The sequence below is a fragment of the Excalfactoria chinensis genome, chromosome 8 (assembly GCF_039878825.1).
Source record: "Excalfactoria chinensis isolate bCotChi1 chromosome 8, bCotChi1.hap2, whole genome shotgun sequence".
Lineage (NCBI taxonomy): Eukaryota > Metazoa > Chordata > Aves > Galliformes > Phasianidae > Excalfactoria > Excalfactoria chinensis.
The window spans coordinates 10,810,102-10,835,093 of NC_092832.1; the positions used below are offsets into that span (position 1 = coordinate 10,810,102).

The 24,992-nt window shown below is 41.5% G+C and overlaps 1 protein-coding gene across 4 annotated transcripts in view; it reads left to right on the forward strand.

The window, feature by feature from the left end:
- Positions 1-24,992, forward strand: part of MTF2 (metal response element binding transcription factor 2) — a 34,545-nt gene that overhangs the window by 5,209 nt on the left and 4,344 nt on the right. For 2 of the 4 annotated variants that reach the window (XM_072343045.1, XM_072343046.1), the window contains exons 1-10: positions 7,793-7,933; positions 16,945-17,143; positions 17,291-17,372; positions 18,792-18,887; positions 19,269-19,369; positions 19,665-19,813; positions 20,545-20,640; positions 21,945-22,013; positions 22,760-22,883; positions 24,547-24,614. In XM_072343045.1, coding sequence (XP_072199146.1) covers positions 7,929-7,933; positions 16,945-17,143; positions 17,291-17,372; positions 18,792-18,887; positions 19,269-19,369; positions 19,665-19,813; positions 20,545-20,640; positions 21,945-22,013; positions 22,760-22,883; positions 24,547-24,614 — 989 coding nt within the window. In that variant the 5' untranslated portion in view covers positions 7,793-7,928. Of the gene's footprint in view, positions 1-7,792; positions 7,934-16,944; positions 17,144-17,290; positions 17,404-18,791; positions 18,888-19,268; positions 19,370-19,664; positions 19,814-20,544; positions 20,641-21,944; positions 22,014-22,759; positions 22,884-24,546; positions 24,615-24,992 lie in introns of those variants that run through there. The other 2 variants (XM_072343048.1, XM_072343047.1) reach the window with 2 other exon arrangements.

Consider the following 24,992-nt stretch of genomic DNA (forward strand, 5'->3'; position numbering starts at 1 on the left):
TCAAGGTAGATTCTAAACAGAAGAAAATTACTTAGGCAGTGATTAATCCATGCTAAATTTGCAGATTCTGACCTCAGTTTACAGACCTAACAAATAAGGATGCCCTTTTCACTACAGGCTATCTGCTGGTGCTTAAATCACACTAGTAATCTGATTCCAGCATTAAATCTGGACTATTATCATGGCACTGTCACGGGCATTGTAAATGTTAGAATCTGCAGTAAATTGAGAAGTCCTTTTAGGCTATTGCTGCTTGACCTGTCAGCTTGTTTGCTAAACTCAGCAGAAGAAAAAAAGAATTAGTTCAACTCTCAGTAGTTACCTAAGAAGTGAACAGAAATTCTTACTAATTCTTGACTAAATTTCCTCCTATTCTCGGCAAGTTTGGCTCTAGATTTATTCCTAGCTGAGAAGGTAAAGGCCCTGGGAGAGGCAAACTTCCAGCAGTCTGTTGTAGCATGAGCAAAAATTAAACTCTCACAAAATGAATTCTGAATTAGATAATCCTCACCCATATTTAGTGTGCTTTACCTTTTGTGCATTGTCTTCATACAGTTAATTTGCCTCGGCTTTTTAGGGGTGTTTGCATGCTTTGGAGAGGTGCGTAGTCTTCAATTCCAGTTGGAATTCCTGTAGGTTGCCTGTCCCACAGTGAGAAATATTTCAGCTCTCACCTCAAAAGTTGCCTGTGACTGTGGAACGTACATTTAGCTATCTGAAGGAGAGATGGCAATCCACAGAAGAAAGGAGGTCAATTTATATTTCCTTCTTGGCTCGTTCTTGTTGTATACTTCATTCTGTAACTGGAATGGAGGAAGAAATAAGCCTTTCCTCTTTGCATTTCCATTTTCTAAAATTAATGTTTTCATAACCTTTCCTGTTGCCTTGGTTATTTCCTCTGTCCTCTATTTATACTTATGGCCAGCTCCATAATAAAGGTAGCACCCCTCAACCCATTTTAAAGCAGTGAACTTACTGTAAGGTGATATGGCTGAAAAGAAGCACATTTTTGTGCATACATATGTGCTCTAAATACATAAGTGCAAAAAATAATCTGGAGCAGTTAACTGGTCCAGCCAGTGGTGTGGCTGCATGTGCGTGGCACTGGCAGCAAAGCTGACAAGGCAGCTTCCCCTCAGCAGGAGGGAGTGCAACCTTAGATGGCAGCAGCTGTGGGATGCATTTGGCTGGGACATGAAACTATACCCTCAGCTCCCACTGCAGAGAAGAGCCAGGCTCCTCCTTTGGCCCAGAACTTCCCCAGGGAGTAAGCTTAGGGTGTAACACAAGCAGGAAAATCACCAGGGCTGGGGGCCTGGTTTATGCTGCCTATGATGGTTTTCTCCAGCACCAGAGGAGCCCTGCCAGGCACTATCTCGTTTATGGTATGATTTTGCAGCCCCTTGTAAGCAAACATGCTGTTGCTTTGATTTTATACTGATCTTCAGTTAATGTGTTTTTAACTCATCTCAAGATCACCTAGCACTAAAATTACAGACATAACATGGCATGAATGTGGAAAGAGTAAAATGTATGCAAGAAAATGTTATGTTTACATTAGCCAAAACAATGATACTTAATTTGCACCTTTTACTTAAATGTATCAAAGTTAACAAATACAGCAGTACCATTATTTTATAAGCAGTGGAAAAATGATGTATGGAATTTGACTGGACCAATGTGTCAGCCTGGGAACACCAGCTTTTGTCCCACCCAGCCCTCTTGTATTGGCAGCAGCAATAGGAAGGGTTGCTGCTCCATCTTCAGCACCTGCAGCTGAGGTTTCGGGAGTGCGAGCAGCTCTAAGTGTTACAAGGATCCTGTCATTCTGCGCCATTCAAAAGCATTTTATCTTCATCAGACACAGAGCTGCTATTAAAAACAAAAAAAAGCGAGGGACTTTCCATCTGAGTGGGATTTGGCAGGTCTGCTGAAAGCTTGTGAGAAGGCCCATACTGCATTCCAGGTGGTGGGAGTGCAGAAGGAATGCTGTACTAATTCTCCCTCCGGCCAGAATGATGTCCAGAACAGATTTTTCACTGCACACGAGGCAGCAATATTCTGCCATGTAACTTTGTCCTGAGGGGATCTTAAACCTTCTTTTCTTTTTTTCTAATTCAGTTTAGAGTTGAGAGGTAGGTCTGGTCTGTACTGCTACAAAATTTAACCATGCAAGAACTGCTCTAGCAGACGTTCTTACAGCATACAAAGAAGCAGACAAAACCCTGCCATAAAACTGTCTGATGCCACAGTCCACAAAAAGTTATGTTATAATCACCATGAAGTAAAATATTTGACGCTGTACTAATTACTGACTGTAATTAGTTTTGCAACTATGCAGAACAGAGCTGAGGGGAATGATTAAAGGTCTTGCTGAGGCTTACGCTCTGAAATGCTGACTGTGGAATTTTACTCAAGTCACTGAAGCTTCAGTAGCTGCTTTCAGAGCTGTGCTTAGAGAGCAAGCAGAGGAGTGGAATGCATCACACCGTTGTATGACTGAATTCTCAGAGACTTTGGGAACCGGAACCTCTTTCAGATCCAGGCAATTTACCAAAATTTCTAGTCTTGGCAGCTGTTGGTTTTCTGAAAGAAGCTGATTATATGACTACAGCAACAAAGCGACAGTGCGGAGGGAGAATTAAACCTCTCAAATTCCAGCTCTGAGTAATAAGCTCATTTTTATGCACTGGCCTCAGGAAGAAAGATTACTTGGGACTACTCTTGCATATCCTCACAGAATTCCCACTAGTCAGAACAGTAGGAAGATACAGTTCTCACAGCTATTTTCAGGAGCTAAAACAATGCTACGTATGCTCATAAGTCTTCAATACAGAAAAGATGCTATTATCAGTAAGAACACAGGGACTTGCTCTTAAGCATCCTCAGTGCAGACGCACATATAGAGGTACTTTTTTTTTCCTTTTGCTCTCTGTCTTTAGGATAAAAAGAATTATAGTGTATCCAAGATTGATGTCAGAGATATATATTCACATGTACCTCACAATTAAAGCCTCTCTCACTCTTCAGCTAGCGCAAATGTGCTGTAAATAACACAGGAATGTTATATGTCAACCCCCCACTTCAGCTCTGAAACATCTCTACCTCTTAAAAGCTTTATTTCTTCCACTGTACATATGTGTAAACTGAGGGGCTTCTTGTTCAGCAACTTCCAGCAAGGAGGTTTCAGAAGTGGTGGGCTATGAACTGCAAATTAGGAATGATTATGGGAATACTTAACAGTGTCTAAGTGCTTTGAATCGTGAACTATGTAGCACCTGAAGAACCACCCATCACTTACCAGAGACCAGACATACAGAGTCTTGACTTAATGCTTTAAAAGTAATTTCAGAAAGATTACACATCTGGAATGAAACTTTAAGCAAATTAAGAGTTCAGGTCTTTTAAGATGTCACTTATTCTTATAATGCATCTTAGGTGTATTTTATTACATGCAGAGCTGACATCTATAGGTGTGTTTTAGTTTGTGTTTTTTGAGCCCTCAGTACTGTGTCTGATTGTGTCAAGGAAAAACTTTCAGAATAGATGTATGTTGCTAAACTTTGCTTTGTAGAAGGTGAATGAGTGCCAGTTCAGGAGTAAATGGGCTTAGTTCAAAGGCTAATAAAGACTGTGATACAAGCTATACCAATATACACTATCCCACAGAGCAATTGCTGTTTCATGTGTCTGATGCAGAAGGGCTTTACAGACTTACAGTCTAAAATAGGACTGCAGTACTCTATGGGTATTCTGTCTTCAAAAGATGCAGGAAGTAGATTGCTAAAAAATAAAGGAGAATGATGTAATACATAAAGAATTACTTAAGAAGCAAATATCTTGCTTTTTTGAAACTCAGTGGTCTAAGTTAGGTAAGCGATGAGTGTGACAGTGAGTATATATTTAAATAAATATGTTCAGTTTTGTCAAGCAAGATCCCAACAACAAGGAGAAGGTGAGGAAGCAGAAAATGGATTTCATTTTTTCCCCAGGAATTCCCAATCCTTCCTACAAAGATGGAAATGGTAAAGCAGAAAACATGGCACCCAATGACATTCACTGCATTTGCTGAATGTTTACTGGGACCTAACAGTGGATATGAGCACAGTGAGGCAGTGGGTGGTGCATTTCAGCAGTGGCAACAGTGACAGTGGGTTACCTCTGGTGCAGATTTGTACAAGTGTGGCATGCAGGCTCTGGTTTGCAAAGCTGTATAGCTAGTGGTGGTGACTATGCTGAGAAATAGCATTTTGTAGCTGAGAATTTACTCAAATAGTGTTATTGTGCTCTCTGCATCTGTTATGGTTTCCATGGAAACAAATAGGAGGCATTACTTTCAGAGCAATATCCATCCAATAACATCAGTTTATTTTCCTTGGTATTGTTGTTGTTTGGAGATGAAAACAATTATTCACCTTGTTTTCCATCTAGAAAAATATTTACAGGTGTCTATTTTTTAAATATTTTCAGTGCTATTTTGTATCTTTAGTATGAAGATAGAATAACTGCTGTAATTTTATTATAGCAATTGCTACTTGATTGTAAGACAATATAAAGCACTTTGGATCTTGAAAAATCGCTTGTCTATTCTTTAGATTTGTAAAATGAAGATTCTTTTCTGAGTCAAGCCATAACCAATGCGCATAGGTAAATTGTCTCACTAATTGTAAAGCTTATGTAAGAACAGATGTACCATATTTATCTTGAATTAAGATTGGAAGAACCCAGGTGAGCTTTCTCACTGTTCCCATGCTTTAACAATGCAGAGAAAATGGCCTGGGATCTAATTTTCCCTCCTTATTGAATTGTGGTCATGACAACCGTCTGTACAAGGATAAACTTTACAGAATTGTCTTGTTCAAGGCTATCATGTTGGTTCTATGCTGTGTGATACAGTGAGGTAATGGAAAATAATACTGTACAGCTGCTTATACCTTTTTGTGTGTTTTCTTTTGTTTACTTGATATTTATGTGGCCGTTGTGGTAAGGAAAGTATATGAACAAAACCAGCTTTGAAAAAACAAGCTAACATTCAAGAGAAGGGCCATTTGCTTCGGGCAATACCACTGGTTTTGACTCTCTGGATGTGTCCAGCTATATACATTACATTTCTGTTCTGAATACAAGATTATTATTTTTTCTCTGCTGTGCTATCAAGCAGAGAAAGCACTTGCTTTGGCTTGGCTTTACAGCAAGAGCTTGTCTTAAAATACGTGGATAAAAATAAGCAAAGGTAAAGTCAGTGACAGGTCATTATTTTTGAGCTCCCTCCTGCAACAGAGCTGTTTGCAAAATGAGATGGTATAAAGCTGAACATACCTATTAAACAGCATCTAATGGCTTATCAAAATCTGTTGGTTCCCCCCCCCCCCCCCCCCCCCCCGAAATTTCTACACAAGGAAGCCTGTACTGACATTAGAGGGGAAGTAATTTAATTTGGCTTTGCCTGCTCAGTAGCAAAAGCAACATACATGTTATGCCTCAAATCGAAAACACAATAGAGGAAATTGTATGTTCAAGTACTTTAGAAATATTATGAGAAGATGAAAAAGAAAAGGAGGGTGGGAGAGTTTCTTCTGAAGCCATGATGTGCAGTCTTGCCGTGTATGAACAGAAGTAACTGCTTGTTTCACTGCTAGTGCTGAATAGAAAGCAGATGAAGATACTTTCTCCAAATTGGGTTAACTGTACACATCTCACAGTACAGCGATGGGGATCGTGTAAGGAGCATCCAGACTTGTTTGCTCACTATTACTGCTGATTTCTTTGCCCCACATATACCAGTGAGAACAAGGATCCTCCTACTGCTGCAAATTTAGGCTTGCTGATTTAAGCATTTTAGCTCAGAATCCATTTGTAAAGGGTCATTTGCCCATTTCTGGTGAGATTTCCAGTCCTGTAATCATCGGCCTGGGCAAGGGAACAATGACAGTGACCCTTCAGCACAAATCTCTCCTCCTGGTTTATTGGCAGCTGAACTTTGCCACCTGTGTTGATATGCACCCCTGTCCTCAGATGGAGCAGGCTGATGGGAGCTGCACAGTCCTTGCTCTAGAAAGGCGCTTCATCTCAGAGGTTCTGTGACCCACTGAGCTGATTAGAAAAGGATGTTCTAGTATGAGTTAGTGAACTGCAGTGGGAAGTGGTGGTGGTGATGTGTGTGTGTGAGGTGTACAGCTTGGAATTCTTTTAGTTGTAAGAGCTGAGCTGAAAGCAAAGATGGGGAGTTTTTAATGGCTTTATTTGAGGCTTGGCTATGAGCCCACTTGGTGCTCCTTGGGTATAATAGAAAATTATTCTGTGGAATCTAGGTTGTGGGAAAATATTGATGCATTCTGCTGTGCGCAGTGAGAACGTGAATGGTAACAGGCTTTGGGAGAAACACTAGTCTTGCTAGCATAATTCCTGTAACAGCACGCTAATCAGACCCTAATTATTCTTCTGTAATACAGGGATTCCTCGTTTCTTTCAGTACTGCTCTCTGATAATGCTACAGCAGCAGCAACTCCTGGCTTTGTGGCAGGAATTGCCTTATGGTGGGATGAGGCCATGCAGCTCTGCAGCCATGGTGGAGCTGAGCGTGTTGGTTTTGGGAACTATTCTGCGGAGAAAGGGTAGAGCTGGCATGTGTGTCTGGCCAGGAACTATTGATGGTGATGCTGGTGCTGAAACAGTGTAAATTAGAAAGGAGGGATTCTGCTTTGCGAAATTTCTATTGGTTATCATTTCAGAGCTGCAGCAGCAGCAGGATGAGAGGTTGCTGCAGCCCCCCCAGTGCGCTGTGAGTTGGCCATGCGCTATCACAGCTGTTGTTGCTGCCTAGGAAGCTGGCTGTTTAAACTTCTGCTGAGCAGTGTCTGAGGTGTCTCTTGTGATTACAAACTACATCTTTGTATGCAGGCGCTTCTCACGTTGAGTGCCATTTATTTGCTACCGACCTTTGCCTTTGGCACCAGCGGTGCCCAACTGCTGCTTGGACAAACGGCCCCTCTGCGTTGTGCAGCTGTGACTTAGAGGCCAGGGAGAGCTGCTCACTGGAACTTGGATTTAGAACACTAGTGGACCGAAGGTGTGCAAAGTACGGGTACTGGCTCACGGCGGCACACCTGGGGCTGGCCGAACCTTTCGACTAAGGCTGTCCCAGCGCCCCAGCCCGCGGAACGCGAGCTGCTCACGGCCTGTTACAGCCGGCCGTTCCAGCTGCAGGAACAGGAGCTGCAGTTGCGCTGCGCTCCCAAAATGGCAGCGCGCCGCGGAGGAGCTGCGCCCAGCGCCGTGCCTCGGTGCCACGGGCAGCGCGGGCCAGGGCCCGACAGAGGCCGCACGCGTCCAGGCCCGCCGGCAGGCCGCGCTCGGCTCCTGCCCCGCGCGGGTCATTCCCCACGCGCCCGAGCGCCCCGGCGAAGGAACCCGAGGCCGAACCGGCCCGAACCGTCGCCCTCGGGTGCCGGGGAACAATAGGCGGCCGCCGGCGGCTACCGGCACTGCCGCAACGAGGCCCGGCTGCGGGCAGCGACACCGCTCGGAACGCGAGCCCAAAGTAGTCCCTCTTTGTTCACCAGCGGCGAAGGTTCGGTTCCACCTGTGTCCTTCCGCCGCGGCGCCGCTCCCCCCGCCCCCTGTCCGCGGAGCTGCCTGTCGGCGCAGGCGGGGCCCGCCGGGGCGGAGCCGCGGCTCTTTGTGCTCCCACAATGCATCAGCGTCTCCTCCGCGGGAAACAAAAATGGCGAGGGGCTGCGCCGGAGCCGGGCTGGCCGTGAGGCGGGTCTGACCCCTCCCCCGCCGCCCTTCCTCCGCCGCGCCGCGGGTTCCGCGCTCGGGGGGTGCTCGCCGCGCACCGAGGGCCCGGCCGCAGCGCGGCGCTGGGGGGAGGCTCCCGAGCTCGCCATTTCCCTGCATGAGGCGGTTGGCACCACTGGAGAGACCGAATGAGGTGAGGGGTGGGGGGGGGGGCGGGGAAGGACGGACGGAAGAGAGGGAGGGGCGGCGGCGGCGGCTGCGTGGGGGGGGACGGCGGGGGCGCGTCCTGCGGCTCGGGCCGCCGGTACCGCATCGCCGCTCCTCGGCCCCGCTCCGCCGCCTATAGGGCGTGGGGTCCGCTCCGGGCCTCGCCTCGGGGTTCCTGGCGGGCGGCGGGGCCGTTCCGTCACCGACACAAAGGGAGCGGCGCTGCGGCGGCCCGGGGGGCTGCGGCGGGGGGTACCGGCCCGCGCCGGCTGCGGTTCGTCCTCAGTTACGGGTGTTGTCCGAAAAGGCGACGGCCGCTCGGCTGTGCGGGAACGCACGAAGCGCCGCCGGGTTCTCTCCTCGCTGCGTTTGTTTCTGTGCTTCACCTCTCGGTCTGTCAGAGCGGAGCCATTTGATCGTGTTTAGAAGCTCACATTTTAAGTTCGTCTAAATACAGTGACTGCGGTCGCCTGAAAGGATGCGCCGTGACGCGTTAGTTTTCCTTTCCTTCTCGATTTACATAGGAAGAGCGGGCTGGTACCTCTGGTGGTACCCGACGGGCACAGTGGTGCTGTGGCGGTGCTGTGCCCGGGGGCACTGGTGCGGGGGTACCGGGCAGTGCCACGCTCCCACCCTGCATCGCCCCTTGCTGGGCCCACACAGCCCTGGAAGGCCGCATGCAGTAATAGGCAGCTGTCTGGCTCTCTTCTGGCTTACAGCAGAAAGGAAGGTTATCTGCGTGTGGTGCCCAGGCTGTCAGAAGGATGAAATAAAAGGGAAGCAGCCTGCCTTGTTTTTGTTGTTTACAATCAGGTTGCTGAAAGCAAACATTCCATGTTTGTTCTGAGAGCTTGAGTTTCAAAAACTCGGGAGTGTTTGAGGTTAAAAGAAGGGAGAAAAAAAATGTATTAGGAGTATTCGGATACAGGTTCATGTGTGTATGCCTTGTTAATTTAAGGAGAGAGAAGAACAAGAGGGCACAGACATAGAAAAGATGAAGTGTGTAATAAAGTACTGAAAAGAGGGGAGTCTAGAGGAGCTACACGGTCGCGCAATGCAGGTCTGAGGCCATTGCAGAGCAGTGTTTTCTGCTGTTCACCCTTACTTCATCAGATATGGGAAGGAACTTGGTGAGGAGCTACAGAGCTGCTCCAGGAGAAACTCTAAGAGAAGTGTTTGTTGCTTCTGAAAGGCTGTCTTTATGTGGCTGGTTCCCGGTTGTTGAGGGGTGTGTGTATGTGCGTGTATTTCTATAAATGTGTATATATACATAAATATGCAGCAGTTGAAGATGATGTCAAGACTTGGGTTGGATATGTTTGGCCTTCACTGAAGTAGGAGGTGAGGTGAAACGTACATGAAAGCAGCCATAACAAGTATGTTGCAGTTCCTTTACTGGTGAAGAGTGGGTCTGTGTATTCCATGGAGATTGGTGTGAGTGAAGATAGTACTACAGGCACCTGAAGTTGCTTTAAAGCGCGTTTTGCACAACAAAATGAGGAGTAAAGGAGAAAGCTCAGATGGAAGAAATAAGTGTAACTGAACTCTTTACTTAGTTTGGAAATTGGCATTTACTCTCTGTGTGATAGATCCCCGAGCACACTGCAGAATTGGTTTTGCCTGCTTTACCGACCTTCTTTGCAGGAAACAGAGGGGAAGTCGTTGAGTAAAGCACACCAGGAGAGCTATGAGACCATGGATAGTGCTGGAGGGTCTTTGGGCAGTGATACGTGTTACTGGAAGTACCGAAATGTGTTTAGTTTATGCTTTAAACTGTCTGCGCTTCAAGTTGACTGTCTCTTCCTAGAAGGTAGAATCTCTTGCAAAATATATTTGAGATCCAAAGCGCACAATAGCAATCTTTGGTAGAACAAATTCTCAGCTGCAGAAGGCTGTTTTTCAGTGTAGTCATCACCAGAAGCTGTGCATTTTCACCAGCAGTCAGCACGAGCCTGCGTGCTGCGTTGATACAAATCTGCACCAGCAGAGGTGGCTGCTGTCGCTGCTGCTGAAACGCAGCACCCACTGCCTCACTGTGCTCACATCCACTGTTTGGTCCCCATAAATGTTCAGCAAGTTGTGACAAATGTCAGTGGGTTCAATTTTTTCTTGACGAAGGATTTCAGTGACACACCTTTGTGTCATATGTACTTCCATGGCAGACACCATTTTGTCAGGCCGTCCCTTTGCTGCCATTTGTAGCACAGCAACAGCATGTAATGGGATATTGGCAGGAAGGTTCAGCCTCTACTGCCATACCTCCAATGTCCACCTCTCACATTGCAGGTCAATGTAATAAAATAGGAGGCGCTACTTTTGGAACGGCCCTCATAATACTTCATTCTTTGTTTTGATTTCATTCGTTTTTAAATTCATGCAATGCTTACAAAAGTTGTGGTTTACATTAGAAGTTAAAGCCCTTCTTTTTGTGTATAAACGCATGATCCATCCCAAACAAAGTGCTTCCCTGCCCTGTTTGCCTACATACTTCACTGTGTAGGGAAATGTGTTCTGTGACGATCTTTTGAAGACTAATCCTTTGGCCTTGCATATCAAATAGAATTAAAACACTTCCAGTTATTTCTGGAGGGTGGGCTTGAGGAAATAGAACCTAAATCACAAATGATTGCATAGCTAGATAACCACCAGCACAAGTGTGTTATTCCTTTTTGTGGCGTGAATCAATCCTGTTACAGAGGGTCATGGGATCAGGAAGTAGAGGTCATAAGGGATCTCAAGAGGTCTCCGGTTCTATACAGTGCATCTTCAGCCACCATGCCAGGGTGTGATTTAATCAGCCTTTGAAAGACTGCAGTGATGGGGGCATCCAGCACCCCAGGGTCTGTTCTACTGCCAAACTATCCTCATGGAAGTAAAAGAACACCGACCTCTGCATCCATCAGAATCTATTTAACTTCCTGCCATGCAGTATTGTGAAGGGGCTTGTCCCATCCTGATAATCCTCTCATAGGCTGCTGCTAGACCTCCATAAAGCTATTTCAGCTCTGGTCTGAGCAAGCCGTTTCCTCAGCCTCCTCTCAGAGGACAGGTACTCCGGTGTCTTAACTGCACTGGGAGGCCCACAACATGATACACTATGCGCTGTCTGGTGAGTTCAGAGTAGAAGGGGATAATCACTTCCCTTCAGTCTTCTGGCTTGACTTCTTTCTAGTGCACGATGGGTTCATGAACCTAACTGCTTATCAGCTGGATGAGTTGCTGGATCTTAGTTATTATTACTGCTTTAAAAAAGAAAAAGTGCTGTGTCTGTCAGGTAATGTGATGTACTTTTGAAAGCATAGAACTACTAAAAAAAACAACAAAAAAAAACAAAACAAAACAAAAAAAACCCAACCAAAAAATAACAAAAAATCCCCCCCAAAGAACTATGAAAAAATGTTCTGTGATGAGCGTGCAGTACTTTAAAGTACCAGACAGGAAAACTCAGACCAAAATCTTAGCCAAAATGCAAGTCTATTCCAATGATTTAAAAATAAAACAGTCTTATTTGGATAATAATGTGTTGAATGAAAATAACTTACTGTCACAGTAGATATGTTGTGATAGACCTGAATAATGATGAGGAGTTAGCGAGGTGAGAAACTGAACTTGTTTACAAGGAGCAGCTTGTACAAAAAGTGTCTGCCTTGACATTTCTGGTAGTCATTTGTAAGTCTTGCTGCCTTAAACAATATTTAACTGCCTATCTGTGATTGGATCTGTTAAGTGTTGTGGTTTTGAGTGGCATTCAAACTGTCTTTTGTTGCAGAAGTTTAAGTAAAAGTGTGAGCTTGTCTCATTCCGATCCATGGGACCAGACAGGCTGCTTTCAGGAGCACTGTGGTAACAGGGTAACGTCCTTGTGAGACTGCTCTTTATGGTCTTAGGTGGTGGGGAACAGGGATAATCAGTGACAACTACAGAATGGCAAATGTTGTGTCTGTTTTCAGAATAGTCCAAAAGGTCAAGCTGGGGAAACATGGCTGGGTAGGCTCCCATCGGTCGACAGAGCTCTGGGAGGGAGAGTGTGTGGCTGCCATCACTGGTTGCCTTCAGGGCTGGCTGAGTAAACCTGCAGCAACCTGGCCTGGTGGCTGAACTGAGCAGAACAAGAGACTTTTGAGATCCTTCACAGCCTGAATTATTCCATTATCTTCAACATCTGGGGAAAAAAAAAAAAAATAGAATATGTATTTACTCCTTAACCTTTGCTTTTTGTGTAGGCTGAGTGATGCCTGGGTTAGTTGGTGATGTGGCTTATGTTTTTCAGCGTATCAGAATATAAAATAGTATGATGGTAGGGAGTTCAAGTGTATCTTGTAGATGTTGTAGCATGAAAGGATAGGCTATATCTGGACTTACATTGGATCTTCTGCTTAAAAACAAATTAATGTCATCTTTCTAATTGTATGATAACTGCTGAGTCATGGCCTGAACCCCTGATTGATCACCTGGGGAAAGGGCCCAGTCAGCCCTGGAGCCATGGGAGAACAGAGGAAGGCAATTCATGTGTGTGGCAGGAAGGGGTGGAGTCTGGCAGCACCTCTCTTAGACCTCATTTAAGGGCTGACTGCCACTGGGTAAGGATTTCTGGTTGCAGATCCTTCCCTCATAGAGTTTTTCCTGCACCCTTCAGAGACAAGGTTTTTTTCCTTTCTCTTTGTAACACCTTTCCACTTGCACTTGTCCCTTTGTTATTACGCCTCCTGTATCGCCAATCCACTGCTCTCATCTTTCTGTTACACTAATATAATAGACTATTCCTGTATAATTGGAAGAGTGACTTTGGCAATAAATTTGCTGTTAGGAAAAGGAAGTGACAGCAAGTGAACTTGTTTAATTCAAAAACCCAACTGGTCCTGAGTTTTTGCTTGGGGCAGTCAGAAGGAAGTTTCTTGCTTGATCTGTTGTCCCTTTTGGCCCAATAGGATCATTTTGTGTGGGGAAGGGGTATTGCTGGCATGGTGAAGGGATATTGTTCAACATGAAATCTGATAAATGGGAGAGATGAGGCAAGGAACGGGAGAAGAAACATGACAGGGATCCAGTGTCTGGCTGCAGAGAAAGTGCTGGATCTCAGTATCAGGTTAGCATCTGCAGTGGCAGCATGGCTTTGGACTTCATTATACAGTGCTGGTGCTGGGTAAACAAGTCAGCAGCTCGCAGAACAGCTTGGTTCCCCTTTTCTGCCACCCTCTGGCTGTGAGCTCCTGCTGCTTGCCTGGTATTGGCTTGTCTTGTCACCCAGCCTCTCTGAGAAGTGCTTTGACCTGTTTAAAATACCCGAAAACGAATCCTTATTAAGGGAAATGAAAGGGATAGAAACCTTATGGAGAAGTCAGCCTGTCATTCCAGAGCTGGTGGGAGGGCGTATGGAGTGCCCTCAGCTCTGTGTATTCTGTGTCTTTGTTAGGCTCCTGTTCCCTATGACGTGCTAACAGTGCTGTGCAGTGAAGAGCAGAGCATTTTACTGCTGGCATTTTATAACCCTGATTTGTGGTTCAGAGTGTTTTGTTTTTTTCTTGTTGTGTTTAATGGAAGCATAGTTTGTCTGTAACATTAGACAGAATAATTGAAACTGAAAGGGTGAAGCTATTTCTCATCAGGACAGAATGCTTACCGCTGGTACTCTAAGTTTGTTCTCTAGATCTTCTGTGTGACACCACGTTTGCCAGCTTTGAGATAGCTGTAGGATCTATGTGAGTTGTCTCAGTAGGATGTGGTGTGTGTATGCAAAAGAATAAATGTTAAAATTTCTCATTTCTAAACTGACTTCCTTTTTTCTGAACTTGCTGGGCTCTCCAGGCTTGGTTGTGCCTCAGTGTGGTTTGTATTTACTGGGAATAAACTAATAATCTCCATGTCCTTGTGTTGATTTCTCAGCAGATGAAAATAATCTCTTAATATGCTTTGGGCACTTAGTCGTTAATACTTGATGTTTTTAAATTGACTTCTGATGTCTGCCTGTGCTTGTAGGGTGGCTATCTGCAGCTGGTAGAATATCTGAGTTGCACAGTCCTTGTGGAAGAGCACCTGGAAAGGCATGGTCTGCCAGTGAAGGGCCCTGTAGTGCCAGCTGAGGGAGCTCCTGTCCCAGCTGCCTGTTTGCACTGCACTGGTGTGCTGACAGGCCATCCTGTGAAACAAGGCAGAGGACTGAGCTGGCTAAAGAAATAACTATCAAGGGAGTAGTTCTTGACGGGAGTGTCTCAGAGCAGTTGTTATGATTGAAGGAGTATGGGAATATGAATTACCTATCCTGGCATTGCTGTATGTGGGACAAGATGCTAATCCACTTGGATTGGAGGGGGTGAATGCTGCTATTCTCTTTATGTGCATTTTTCCCTCCTCAACTTTTTTGCTTCTTTTACGGGGCTTTTCTGAAGTAACAGGAGTCAAAGGTATTATGTGAGCAATCAGACTTGCTACTCTCCAGTAAAGATATTTGAGAAATTCTCTTGATTTTATTTGATACGATGTTGTGTATATTGTATCATGGTTCAGTAATTAGACTAAACAGCATTTAGTAGCTCACTTTTGGCCAACAGGAACGGCAGATTCCCTCCAAGTGACAGCTGTCACCTCCTGCTCCAGCATGTGCCTGTAACTTGATTCATCAAGTAGGTTAATGAGTAACAGGTCCTCTGGTTGTCTTGTGTGAGAATATTTGTGATCTAGACCATGAAGTGAAAAGAACTCAGTGAGTGTTATCAGTATTTGATGAGGCTACCTCATTAAGGGATGATGGAAGTATATTTCCCTGGAAATACACTGAAAGTAAAGCTGGAAAGAACATCTTTGAATGTCTAGAAGAGAATAGTCTGTCAAAACACTGAAGGATTTTGAGGTGCACAAGCCTAGTCAACTTGCTTTAGGTGATGTGAAATGAACACTGCAGTTTGTTGACCAGTTTAATATGCTAAATCGTGTTTATAGGTGTAATTTGAATCATACAATCACAGAATGGCCTGGGTTGAAAAGGACCATAATGATCATGTAGTTTCTACCCCCCTACTGTGTGCAGGGTCGCCAACCACCAGACCAGGCTGCCCAGAGCCACATCCAGCCTGGCCTTGAATGCCTCCAGGGATGGGGCATCCACAGCCTCCTTGGGCAACCTGTTCCAGTGCATCACCCCTTCTGAGTGGGGAAACTTCCTCCTACTATCTAACCTAAACCTCCCCTGCTTAAAACCATTCCCCCTTGTCTTATCACTATCCACCCTCGTAAACAGCTGTTTCCCCTCATGTTGATATGTTCCCTTCAAGTATTGGAAGGCCACAATTTGGTTTCTGTGGAGCCTTTTCTTCTCCAGGCTAAACAAGCCCTGTTCCCTCAACCTTTACTTATAGGAGAGGTGCTCCAAACAGTGATTTTCTAATCAGTCTCTGACATATTTAATTCAATGTCTCATGGCAGCAATGGGGGAAAGGACTGCAAGTGTTATTCCTGGAAGAGAGGGGAGAATGAAAAATGACCCGGGCTGCAGGCTTAGCTGCAGCTCTTCTGTTGTAAATTTGAATTTGGAATCTTTGGCTGTTGTCAGAGGTTGCAACAGGACGTGGAGAAGCAGTGCCAATGTTCAGTAGCTTTCATGTGGAAAGTGGCAGAATTCTTGGGATTTTATTTGGCATATGTGCCAGGATGGGTCTAAAAATCACTCCTGGGGCATGAGGGGAGAAGCTGGAAAATGATGAAGGGCATCAAATGAAATTAAGTGGTGCCGGTTATGACTTAAGCCTGAACTTCTGCTTAATGTGCTGAATAAAACTAGGAAACTTGCATAATAAAATTCCATTAAGAACGTGGAAGAAAAATTCATGATTATTCCTGGTCTATTTGAATATTATAAATAATGAACTTAAGGAGAAAGGATTCCTGTCTCTTAGAAACTTTTGTATCTCCAGTGTCTAAATTGTAATTGAACTGCATGAGACACTGGTTCATTGACTTTTTTTTGGTGCTCTGCTATTAATTCAGATTTTACTGCTGCTTGCAATAACGTGCTTGTGCTAACCTGAGTGAGATGAAGTCTTTCAATAGACTTTATGCCATCTAGCTCCTTCATTTGCTTTTGTGTCCTTATCATAGTTATAGGTGCACTTAGTTTCCAAAGAGAAAACGTGGTTGGATTTGGGATTGGTAACTCAGATTCTGCTTAGTAAGTATGAAGTTTCTTCCACTTGTCTTTTCTGGAGCGATTTTATAATTCACTGTTGTATTTTGCATGGGCTGTACTGTTTGGTTTGATTTTCATGTCTGAAGAAGGATTAAAAGAAATCATGCTTTTCCTTGTGTTTGTTTGTTGTTTTTTTTTTCCCTGACTGATTCTGATAGAGGATAAAACTGTAGTTTACATTAGACATCTCACACATAGACATTATTCTTGTGCTGGATGCCTTGACAGCTATGTTTAGTAGGAAAGCCCAGTGCTGTATTGGATGTGCTTAAATTAACCCAGACTTTTGGGTAACACAGTGTTGTTTTTTTTCCCTCTTATATATCCTTGTATTTGTTATATTGTTTCAAGTAGCTAACTGCTGAGCACCATGTTTACTGTAGACTGCAGCTTTCATTACTAAAGTAATAGGGTTGGCTTGGGACCCTTTCAGCTTCCTTGGAATTCTGGAGATCTCTCAGTGTCGTAATGAGTGTTTTGCATACATAATCCTCCATCAAATGTTTTGGTGAGTTCTGGTGAGTTCATGAAGAGACTGGTAGCAGGAAGGCCTGTCTCCCCATCTCTTTTTACATTAGTTTCACAGAGTATTTCTCTTAGATGTAAACTTGTCTCTTTCTCTCTCTGCATATATTTGAAGAGGTACAACTTGTTACTAAAGCTGTTTAAGTCTGAAGACATATGACCAGGTTTTTAGTTACCTGCAGTTCTGGAGATAGTTAAGTGAGTTATAGTTGTGAATCATTAATATCAATAATAGCTGCTTTTTAACTTGATTGTTATTTAGTTTACCTTTTCTTTTGGTTCTCTTGTTTTAGAGACTCTACAGCGGTGGGTAATTCACTGGTCCATAAGCGGTCTCCTTTACGTCGAAGTCATAAGGCATCGGCATCCTCACCCAAACTGTCGTTGCGTGATGGACAGAAAGCCAAAAAGCCACTGTGTAAATTTGAAGAAGGTCAGGATGTCCTAGCTAGATGGTCAGATGGCTTGTTTTATCTTGGAACTATCAAAAAGGTAAACATTTGTTTATAACTTCACTGCAGTCCTGCAGTATGGTACATCGGTTAAGTATGACCGCATTATTGTTTCACTTAGTTGAGATTAAATACGTTCTTTTACTTAGTCCTCTTATTCGTGGATTCCTATGTTCATATTTTCCAGATAAACAAACTGAAACAGAACTGCTTCATTATATTTGAAGACAGTTCCAAGTCTTGGGTTCTCTGGAAGGACATACAAACAGGCAAGAACTTCAGTGAAGTAGTCATTGTTTGGTATTTTATTTGTTTAGATTACTATATCTGTTAAAATGCTGCACTGTATTCATCTTTCTAAAAGAGCAGTGTAACTTAAGGTGATGCTGGGTAATGTGTTAGGCAAATTAGAAAACCATTTCTTTTCAAAAACTCCACGTCATTATGGTTAGTTTTTGTGTAACCGTGTAGTGGAGAACACTTCTAAAAAATAATTGCATTTGTTTATTTTGATGGTAGTGCAGTGTAATGCTGTCTTAACAGAAAACTCACAGAACCTCATTTGCATTGAATTTGTTCTGTTTTCAGTTGAAACAGCAGAGCACGGAAAGAAAGCAAAGATTCCATAATGCTAAATTTCAACAGAATTATTGTATTTAAAAATAACACTGTAACTGTGTAACACAGATCTTTACAGATTTGGGGGTATTCTTGTACTCTAGAGAAGTACTGAAGTATCAAGTGAGATGTCTGGTTTTTATTAGCTTTGGGTTTTTGGGTATTTGGGGGAGTAGCAATTATTGCAATAATCTAAAGCTGACAAAGTGTTTCTGACAATTTCAGTGACGGTTTTGTCTGAAAGTCAGTTAAAACTTGCTTGTCAGATAAAAGTAATGGAAGTTGATGTGGCTCCTTCTGATTCTTGATGTTTAAACAGACATTCTATTTTCTAATGGGGAAAGCTTGCCTTCATAATAAGAAAAAACCTGACTGCTTCATTTCTGAGAAGCTTCTAAACTATTGCTATTTGTTCTCTTGCTGTGTGGCACTAATGGCCACTAATACATGTATGGTAAGCTGAACGTTGGTGGATGAGTATGATAGCACATAGACTAAATAACGTGTATTTTCATCTAGATTGTTATGCTGATATGTGGTGTCACTGAAGCAAGATGAACTTTCATTTCCAGTAATTTTTAAAAATTATTTATTTTTTATTATTATTATTATTATTTTATTTTGCTGTGTGTTTGGGCAAACCTACCAAAAAGGTATGCACAAAGTTGTGTATATTATGTACTGGAAAAGAAGAACAAGCTGATGTGAATCAATTGTCCAGATAGGATTTGTTGATGCAAACTTTTGAGTCTGTTTTCATTCCTTATTCATGGTTATTTAGTTTTTATTATTGTTAAAGAACCATGGAACGTATAGTAAATAGACAACATGTAACCTGTATTGATCTGGTGGCCTGTGGTAAATAATATAAATGCTCATAATATATGAAGTCCATTCAAAGTGTCTGAGTTTATTTTTTGTTCAAATGTTAGGCTCTGTAAAAATCTGTCTACAATGCGTGGATCTGCAAGTCATGTAGAAAAACAAAAATCATATGCATGGTAATGGATCTGACTGTGGCTGTGGTCTGGAAATGACAACCAAAAAATCACTCTTCTGTCTTTTTCTAGGAGCCACTGAAAGTGGGGAAATGGTCTGTACAATATGTCAGGAGGAGTATTCAGAAGCACCGAATGAAATGGTTATATGTGATAAATGTGGGCAAGGTAAGTAGTTGGTATTTTGTTTGGTTTTTTTCCTATTTCCTGCATTTTAAAAGACTTTTAATTTGTTTTCTGAAGGAGGATTTTGATGTGGCTACCACTGACTGCTCAGCTGATCTTACATTTCATAGCTGTTAGAGGCTATTAATAGGTCAGTGAATAATGATAGTCCATGTGACTGTCATGTATTCACTACATGAAGTTATTTGTTTTACAAAGATGATTTAAAAGATCATTTTGTCACTAATCTTTTTGATCAGGTGTTTGGCACTTGGTCAAGGATAATGCATTGTAGCTGCATTAGAATTATATATATAGTTACTTTTCTTTAACGTTTTCTTTTGCCATTCTTATTAACACCTTGGTTAATTACTTCTAATACAGGTTATCATCAGCTGTGTCACACACCAAATATTGATTCCAGCGTGATAGATTCAGATGATAAATGGCTCTGTCGACAGTGCGTTTTTGCGACAACAACTAAGGTGTGTTACTTGAAGTAGCACCTGGTACATATTACATAATAGTTTCAGTTCAAAACCAGAAATTTCTCTTGTTAACTTGATGTGAATGGGAAAGTTGTGTATTTTAGAGATAAATATTAGTTTTAGAAATAGATGACATTTGCCTTTGAATTAGCTTGTAATGTGCTAGTATACTAAAGTGTATGTATGAGAGCATTTAGTTGGATTATAGACTAATTTTGGTAATTATAAAGGATTTGAAAGTTTAAGGAATGTGTTTGTTATTTTTGTAAACTGGTGTATTTATCTCAAACAGAGAGGTGGTGCACTTAAGAAAGGACCAAATGCCAAAGCATTGCAAGTCATGAAACAAACTTTACCATATAACGCAACAGACCTTGAGTGGGATGCGGGTCATAAAACCAATGTCCAGCAGTGTTACTGCTATTGTGGAGGGCCTGGAGAGTAAGTAAATAGATGGTCTGTGTCAGCTTTTCTCCATAATGCACCTGCAAACCTTGACTCTCATCCTGAAGGCACTTTTCAAGTTCTTTGTTTTTAGGAAGGCATGTTTATAAAACATTGCCTATTAATTTAAGTCTTTATGTATATAAACAGTGATGCCCTGAAAAAGAAATGGGAATATTTTGTTGCTGTGTTAATGTTAAGATTTGCAGATACTTCACTGTTTGTTCATGTGACTAAAATTATGTCGAGTTGTTCCCTTGTGTTTGAGTCAGAATTAATATTAAGAATAGTGTGAGATAGAATCCTGTCTGTTCTGTAGCGTTATGTCTTATGTTGTAATTATTATGAGGGTGGGGGAAAAATGTCTTTCTTCTTGAGGGTATTATGAGGAACAAGGGCATCCAAATAGGTAGAGCTTGAATACTCTGGTATCTGCACAAGTGAGTGATCAAGTAAAGTAGCACTGAGGGTTTGAAGTTAGGGCAAGTCAGAGTCCTGCAAAAAACAAAAACAAAAAGATCCCAAAGTTTTAAAATTTCTACTTAATTTATTCCTAGTCATTCTTTACTGGTAACTGTTTGCTGTAGAAGTAAATGTTACTGAAATATCCTTTCAGGTAACTCAAAATTACTTTGTGTCAGAAGATCCCTTGTTATTTAATCTAAGTGTAATGAAGATCCCTTTTGAGTAACTTATAATGCATCTTGTTTTTCTTTTTGTTGGTGAAGCTGGTATCTAAAGATGTTGCAGTGCTGCAAATGTAAGCAGTGGTTCCACGAGGCTTGTGTGCAGTGCCTCCAAAAGCCAATGCTTTTTGGTGATAGGTAAGAACACTTGCGCTGTACTTTATTGTTGTTTTCATTTTACTTAGGAAGAAGTATCTCATAGATGAACTTTAATAAAGCATGTGTAGTACTTAAGTACTTTTCAAAAACACTGTGGTAAGTTTAGCACAGAAAATCACAGAAAACAAAATCCGTTCAAGTCCCAGGGGGGAGCTTTTTGTCAGAGTTGTTAAATGGCTTTTAAACAGAAGAGAAAAAGAAAATGAGGGTAAGGTAATCAATGGATAGGTGATTTCAAACTGTTCCTGATTTAACTTTCTATGACAGTTCATTTTGCCATAGGCTATTGGGGGATCAGAAGTATTAAAGCAGAACACCATAGTGGGCTTATAATGTTGATAAGGGATTTCTAGATCTCACCACGTAGAACATAAGCAATAGCACTGTGCTTTGAAGTAGGCTGTTGGTAAGTATGGGCAGAAGATCTAGAAGCTGTGTGAGAATGTGCCAGCAGCAGAACATGGTAGATAAAATATTTTCCTGTTTTCTTGCTTGTGCCACTGCTTGTAGCTCGTCAGTTCTTCTGTTTCCATCTAACTCATGTAGGTCCCACTAACTGTTTTCCTGCTTACTCGAAACTGCTAGTAGAGGGAACTGGAGAATCAGGAGGGATAGTCAGATGACAACTCTGTATATTCTGTATTCTTGTGTGATGAGTGGAGCAAAAAGGAAATCAGAAAGATCATTGGTCTGTGCTTTTGTTTTAGAAAGAGCTTGGAATGGTTGGAACAAATGAGAGAGAAAACTGGGTTAAGGAATCAAGGAACATCTTAATTTGTGATCTGTTGTGATTTCATTTCATTTTGCCCTTTGTTGTGCTGAATGTTTGTATGAAGAAATTAAGGTTTATGGAATGTTCTTTAGATGCATACTTACACTTGTGCCTAGCTTTCTGCTTTTGAATGGATGGAATAGGGACACTGGGGCGTACAGTCACTAGTCAGGGAAGAAAAGAAGGAAGATGTGGAGTGTGAATTTTATGAAGTAGAGACCAGCACTGGGTCAGATGTAAGGCAGTACACTTTGTGGGAGTTGATGGCATGTGAAGGGACTCAAATATCATGTGGCTGGTTTTGTAGCCTACTTGATTTTTCTTTTTTTCCCAATACATCTTTGGGGGGGAGGGGGGGGGGAACAAAATATGAAGAGTCCTTTCTGGAATTATGAGGTGACAGTTCATAATAAGTATCACATTAAAACATCTTGCATGCATGTGTATGTGTGTACAGATGCCCAGCACCCAGTCACACATATATATATACACGTGTATATTTTTTTTTTAGGTTTTATACGTTCATTTGCTCAGTTTGCAGTTCTGGACCAGAATACCTCAAACGTTTACCCTTGAGATGGTAAGTGCAATTAAAATAAATGAATATCTATGCTGCTTTTCTTGTTGTTATTAAGTTGTCTTGTTAAAAAGGAAATTCACTTGCTGTCTTTGGTCATTTCCTGGGTTCTTGTAGAAATGGGCAGTTTTTCTTTCAAGGTTTATTCATAAATGCGTGTGTATTTGCACTTGAGTTCTCTTGGGATTTGTTTCTAGATTTAAGTGAATTTGCACCAAAGTACTTGCTTGTTGTCTATTTGAAGATTGTGATTCCTAAGCAGCATTCCTTTATTCAGGTGTTGTTTTGATGTTAAATTAAGTGAAATGTGTTAAGTGTAAACAGTTTGACATGCCTTATGGTAGTTTACGTGATGAAATTTCATGTTGTAGCTTGAAGTACTTCAACTGCAGCTTGTATTGAAAATAATACCAATTTAATAGATATATGTGCTGACAAGTGTAAGGTAAAAATTACCTTGCTGAACTTTAGTTCACCAGAATTCTTATATGAATTCAGAATTGTTTTGGATGTTAAAAGAATGTAATGAGAATGGGAGGAGAGGCAGAAATGCATGTATGATACAAAGCAGCAGCAGCCACGTTAGGTAGAGAAATGATAGGAGGTAGCATAATGTTTTCTGGATTGAGTGTTTTATGTTGTGCTTTATTTTTCTAACTACGTTATGCTAATCTTTTTTTAAAAAAAAATCTGTCAACGAAAAGCAATTTGGAATTTTTTGTCTAATTTTATATATTTCTGAATTCTAGGGTAGATATAGCACATCTATGCCTTTACAACCTAAGTGTTATTCATAAGAAGAAATACTTTGATTCGGAGCTTGAACTCATGGCATACATAAATGAAAACTGGGATAGATTACATCCTGGTGAGGTAAGTAGTTGGAATGTTCTTCCCTACCTTTCACCATGCATGTGTTGGGGACCTATGAACTGTTTTATGTAGGATATTAAATTCTTTATTACCTTAACATCTGCTCACTCCAAATGATAAAGAGGTTATCTTCAATTTCCTTGAAGAATTGTTTAAATTGTGTATATTTTTCTGAGCTATAAAATTTCATTTTATTGTTTGCATGGCAGTTTTATTATTTATTCTTTTTTAATTGTTTCATAGTTGCTTGAATATTTTCATGGGTGTGTACCAGTAAACCTACACGTATAACTGAATACAGAGTATATTTAGTATGAAAACATCAAGGTCTCTAAGGTGTAGTACATCTTAAATCACTGCACACAAATAGTTCCTCTTTCCTCCCTGTTCCAAGCATGAGTGTGAGCAGTTTGTGTACTGGTCTTAAGGATTTCAACTTTTTTCAGCTATTTGGGCTGTTATCAGGAAAATATATAGGAAATCCATTTCCCCAAGAGGAACGCTGTAGGTAGTCTTTTGGCTCTGCATTTAAGGTTGCAGAAATTTTTGTTGGATTGACATTGGCATATGGCTATTGGAGTGTGTGCTTCTTTCTTGTATAAGATCTTGAAACTTTTAAATGTAGGTGGCATTTAAAAGGCATTTTACTACTTTTATATTTATTTTCACTGAATTAGTTGTTCATTCTAGCAGATATAACATGAGAATGAAATAAATGTTCCTGGTTTAGATGATTGACATGCACTATTACTTTTGTCAAGCATTTTTCATTATTTACCAATACATATGTTTGGATCATGAGGGGTCTATGTTGAAAAACACACAAATAAGTAGGAGGGAGGAGAGGAAAAAACAAAATAAAAAGCACACCTGCCTAAGTGGCACTTAGTATTCCTTAAGCAATATTTCTTTTCCTCAGGGAAGCTGGGCTCTTTTTTGAGTATTTGTTGAGATTTTAGAAATAGTTAAATGTGTTAGCCTTCTTGTTTGATGTGAATTGTGCTATTTACAAGTATCTGAGGGCTCATTCTTGAGCTCCAGTTGTACTGTTTGTTCTGTAGTATCCCTACTAATATTCATGTTTTGTGAGCTTTTGGTCACCCCTATAATTAAAAATCAGTTGACTGCAGATCCAGTTGGCTATAGAGCATTTTTTCATAGCAACTGGAAATGTGGAAACTACACTATCACATTTAAAAATACTCTTACTCTGAATTCTAATATATAAATGTTGTGTCGTCAGTGCAGGCAGAAATGGGCATTAGGCCTTTGAGCAGGATTCCATTAAAGCAATCACCAATAAAATAACTAAGTTCTTGTTCTCTGCTTGCATTCTTACTCTGGGTGTACTTAATGCTACTGAGGTGCTCATGTTAGTGATCTTGGGAATGTAGGCTACTATTCTTCTTGTGTACTGAAACAATTTGAAATGATTTCTTGTACTACTTAAACAGAAAATTTAGGTTCTTTGACCTGGGTTTGTCCCTTCTGTGACTGTGAATCACGTAACAGATGGAGTTTAAATAACTAATTTTAGGGTTATGTAGTTTCTACAGGTAATTTTTTAAAAATGTACTTTAAATGTACTTTTGACTCAGAGTAACTGGAAGCTTTCTATTACTGAAGAATTAAATTGGCTAAGTAATTTCTGAATTCTCCACAGCTGGCAGATACACCAAAATCTGAAAGATATGAGCATGTACTGGAGGCATTAAATGATTACAAGACCATGTAAGTCGTTGGTATTTTTATTCTAAATGCTTGCAGCTTTGTTATTTGTAGCTGTCAGTCTCCTTTGCTCAGTTTATCTGATAATCACTGTGGCTGTGTTAATGTTGACATTTTGAATACTGTTTCTGTTTCAGAGTATAACACCCCATACCTATTTGAGTGGATCCCAGATCATGAGAAAAAATTGTTTTAATTTCCATCCTCTTCCCAGTTCTCATTCTGTATTTCAGATTGAGGATTGTGTTAGCGGGAAAAGGTGAATAAAATAGCATTAGGATGAGTATTTTAATTTGCTTAGATTTGTTTTGCATGAATACTTTATTTTAGAAGCTGCTTTCCCTGGATTTGGAATGTTAACAAAGAATTTAAAATCACCTA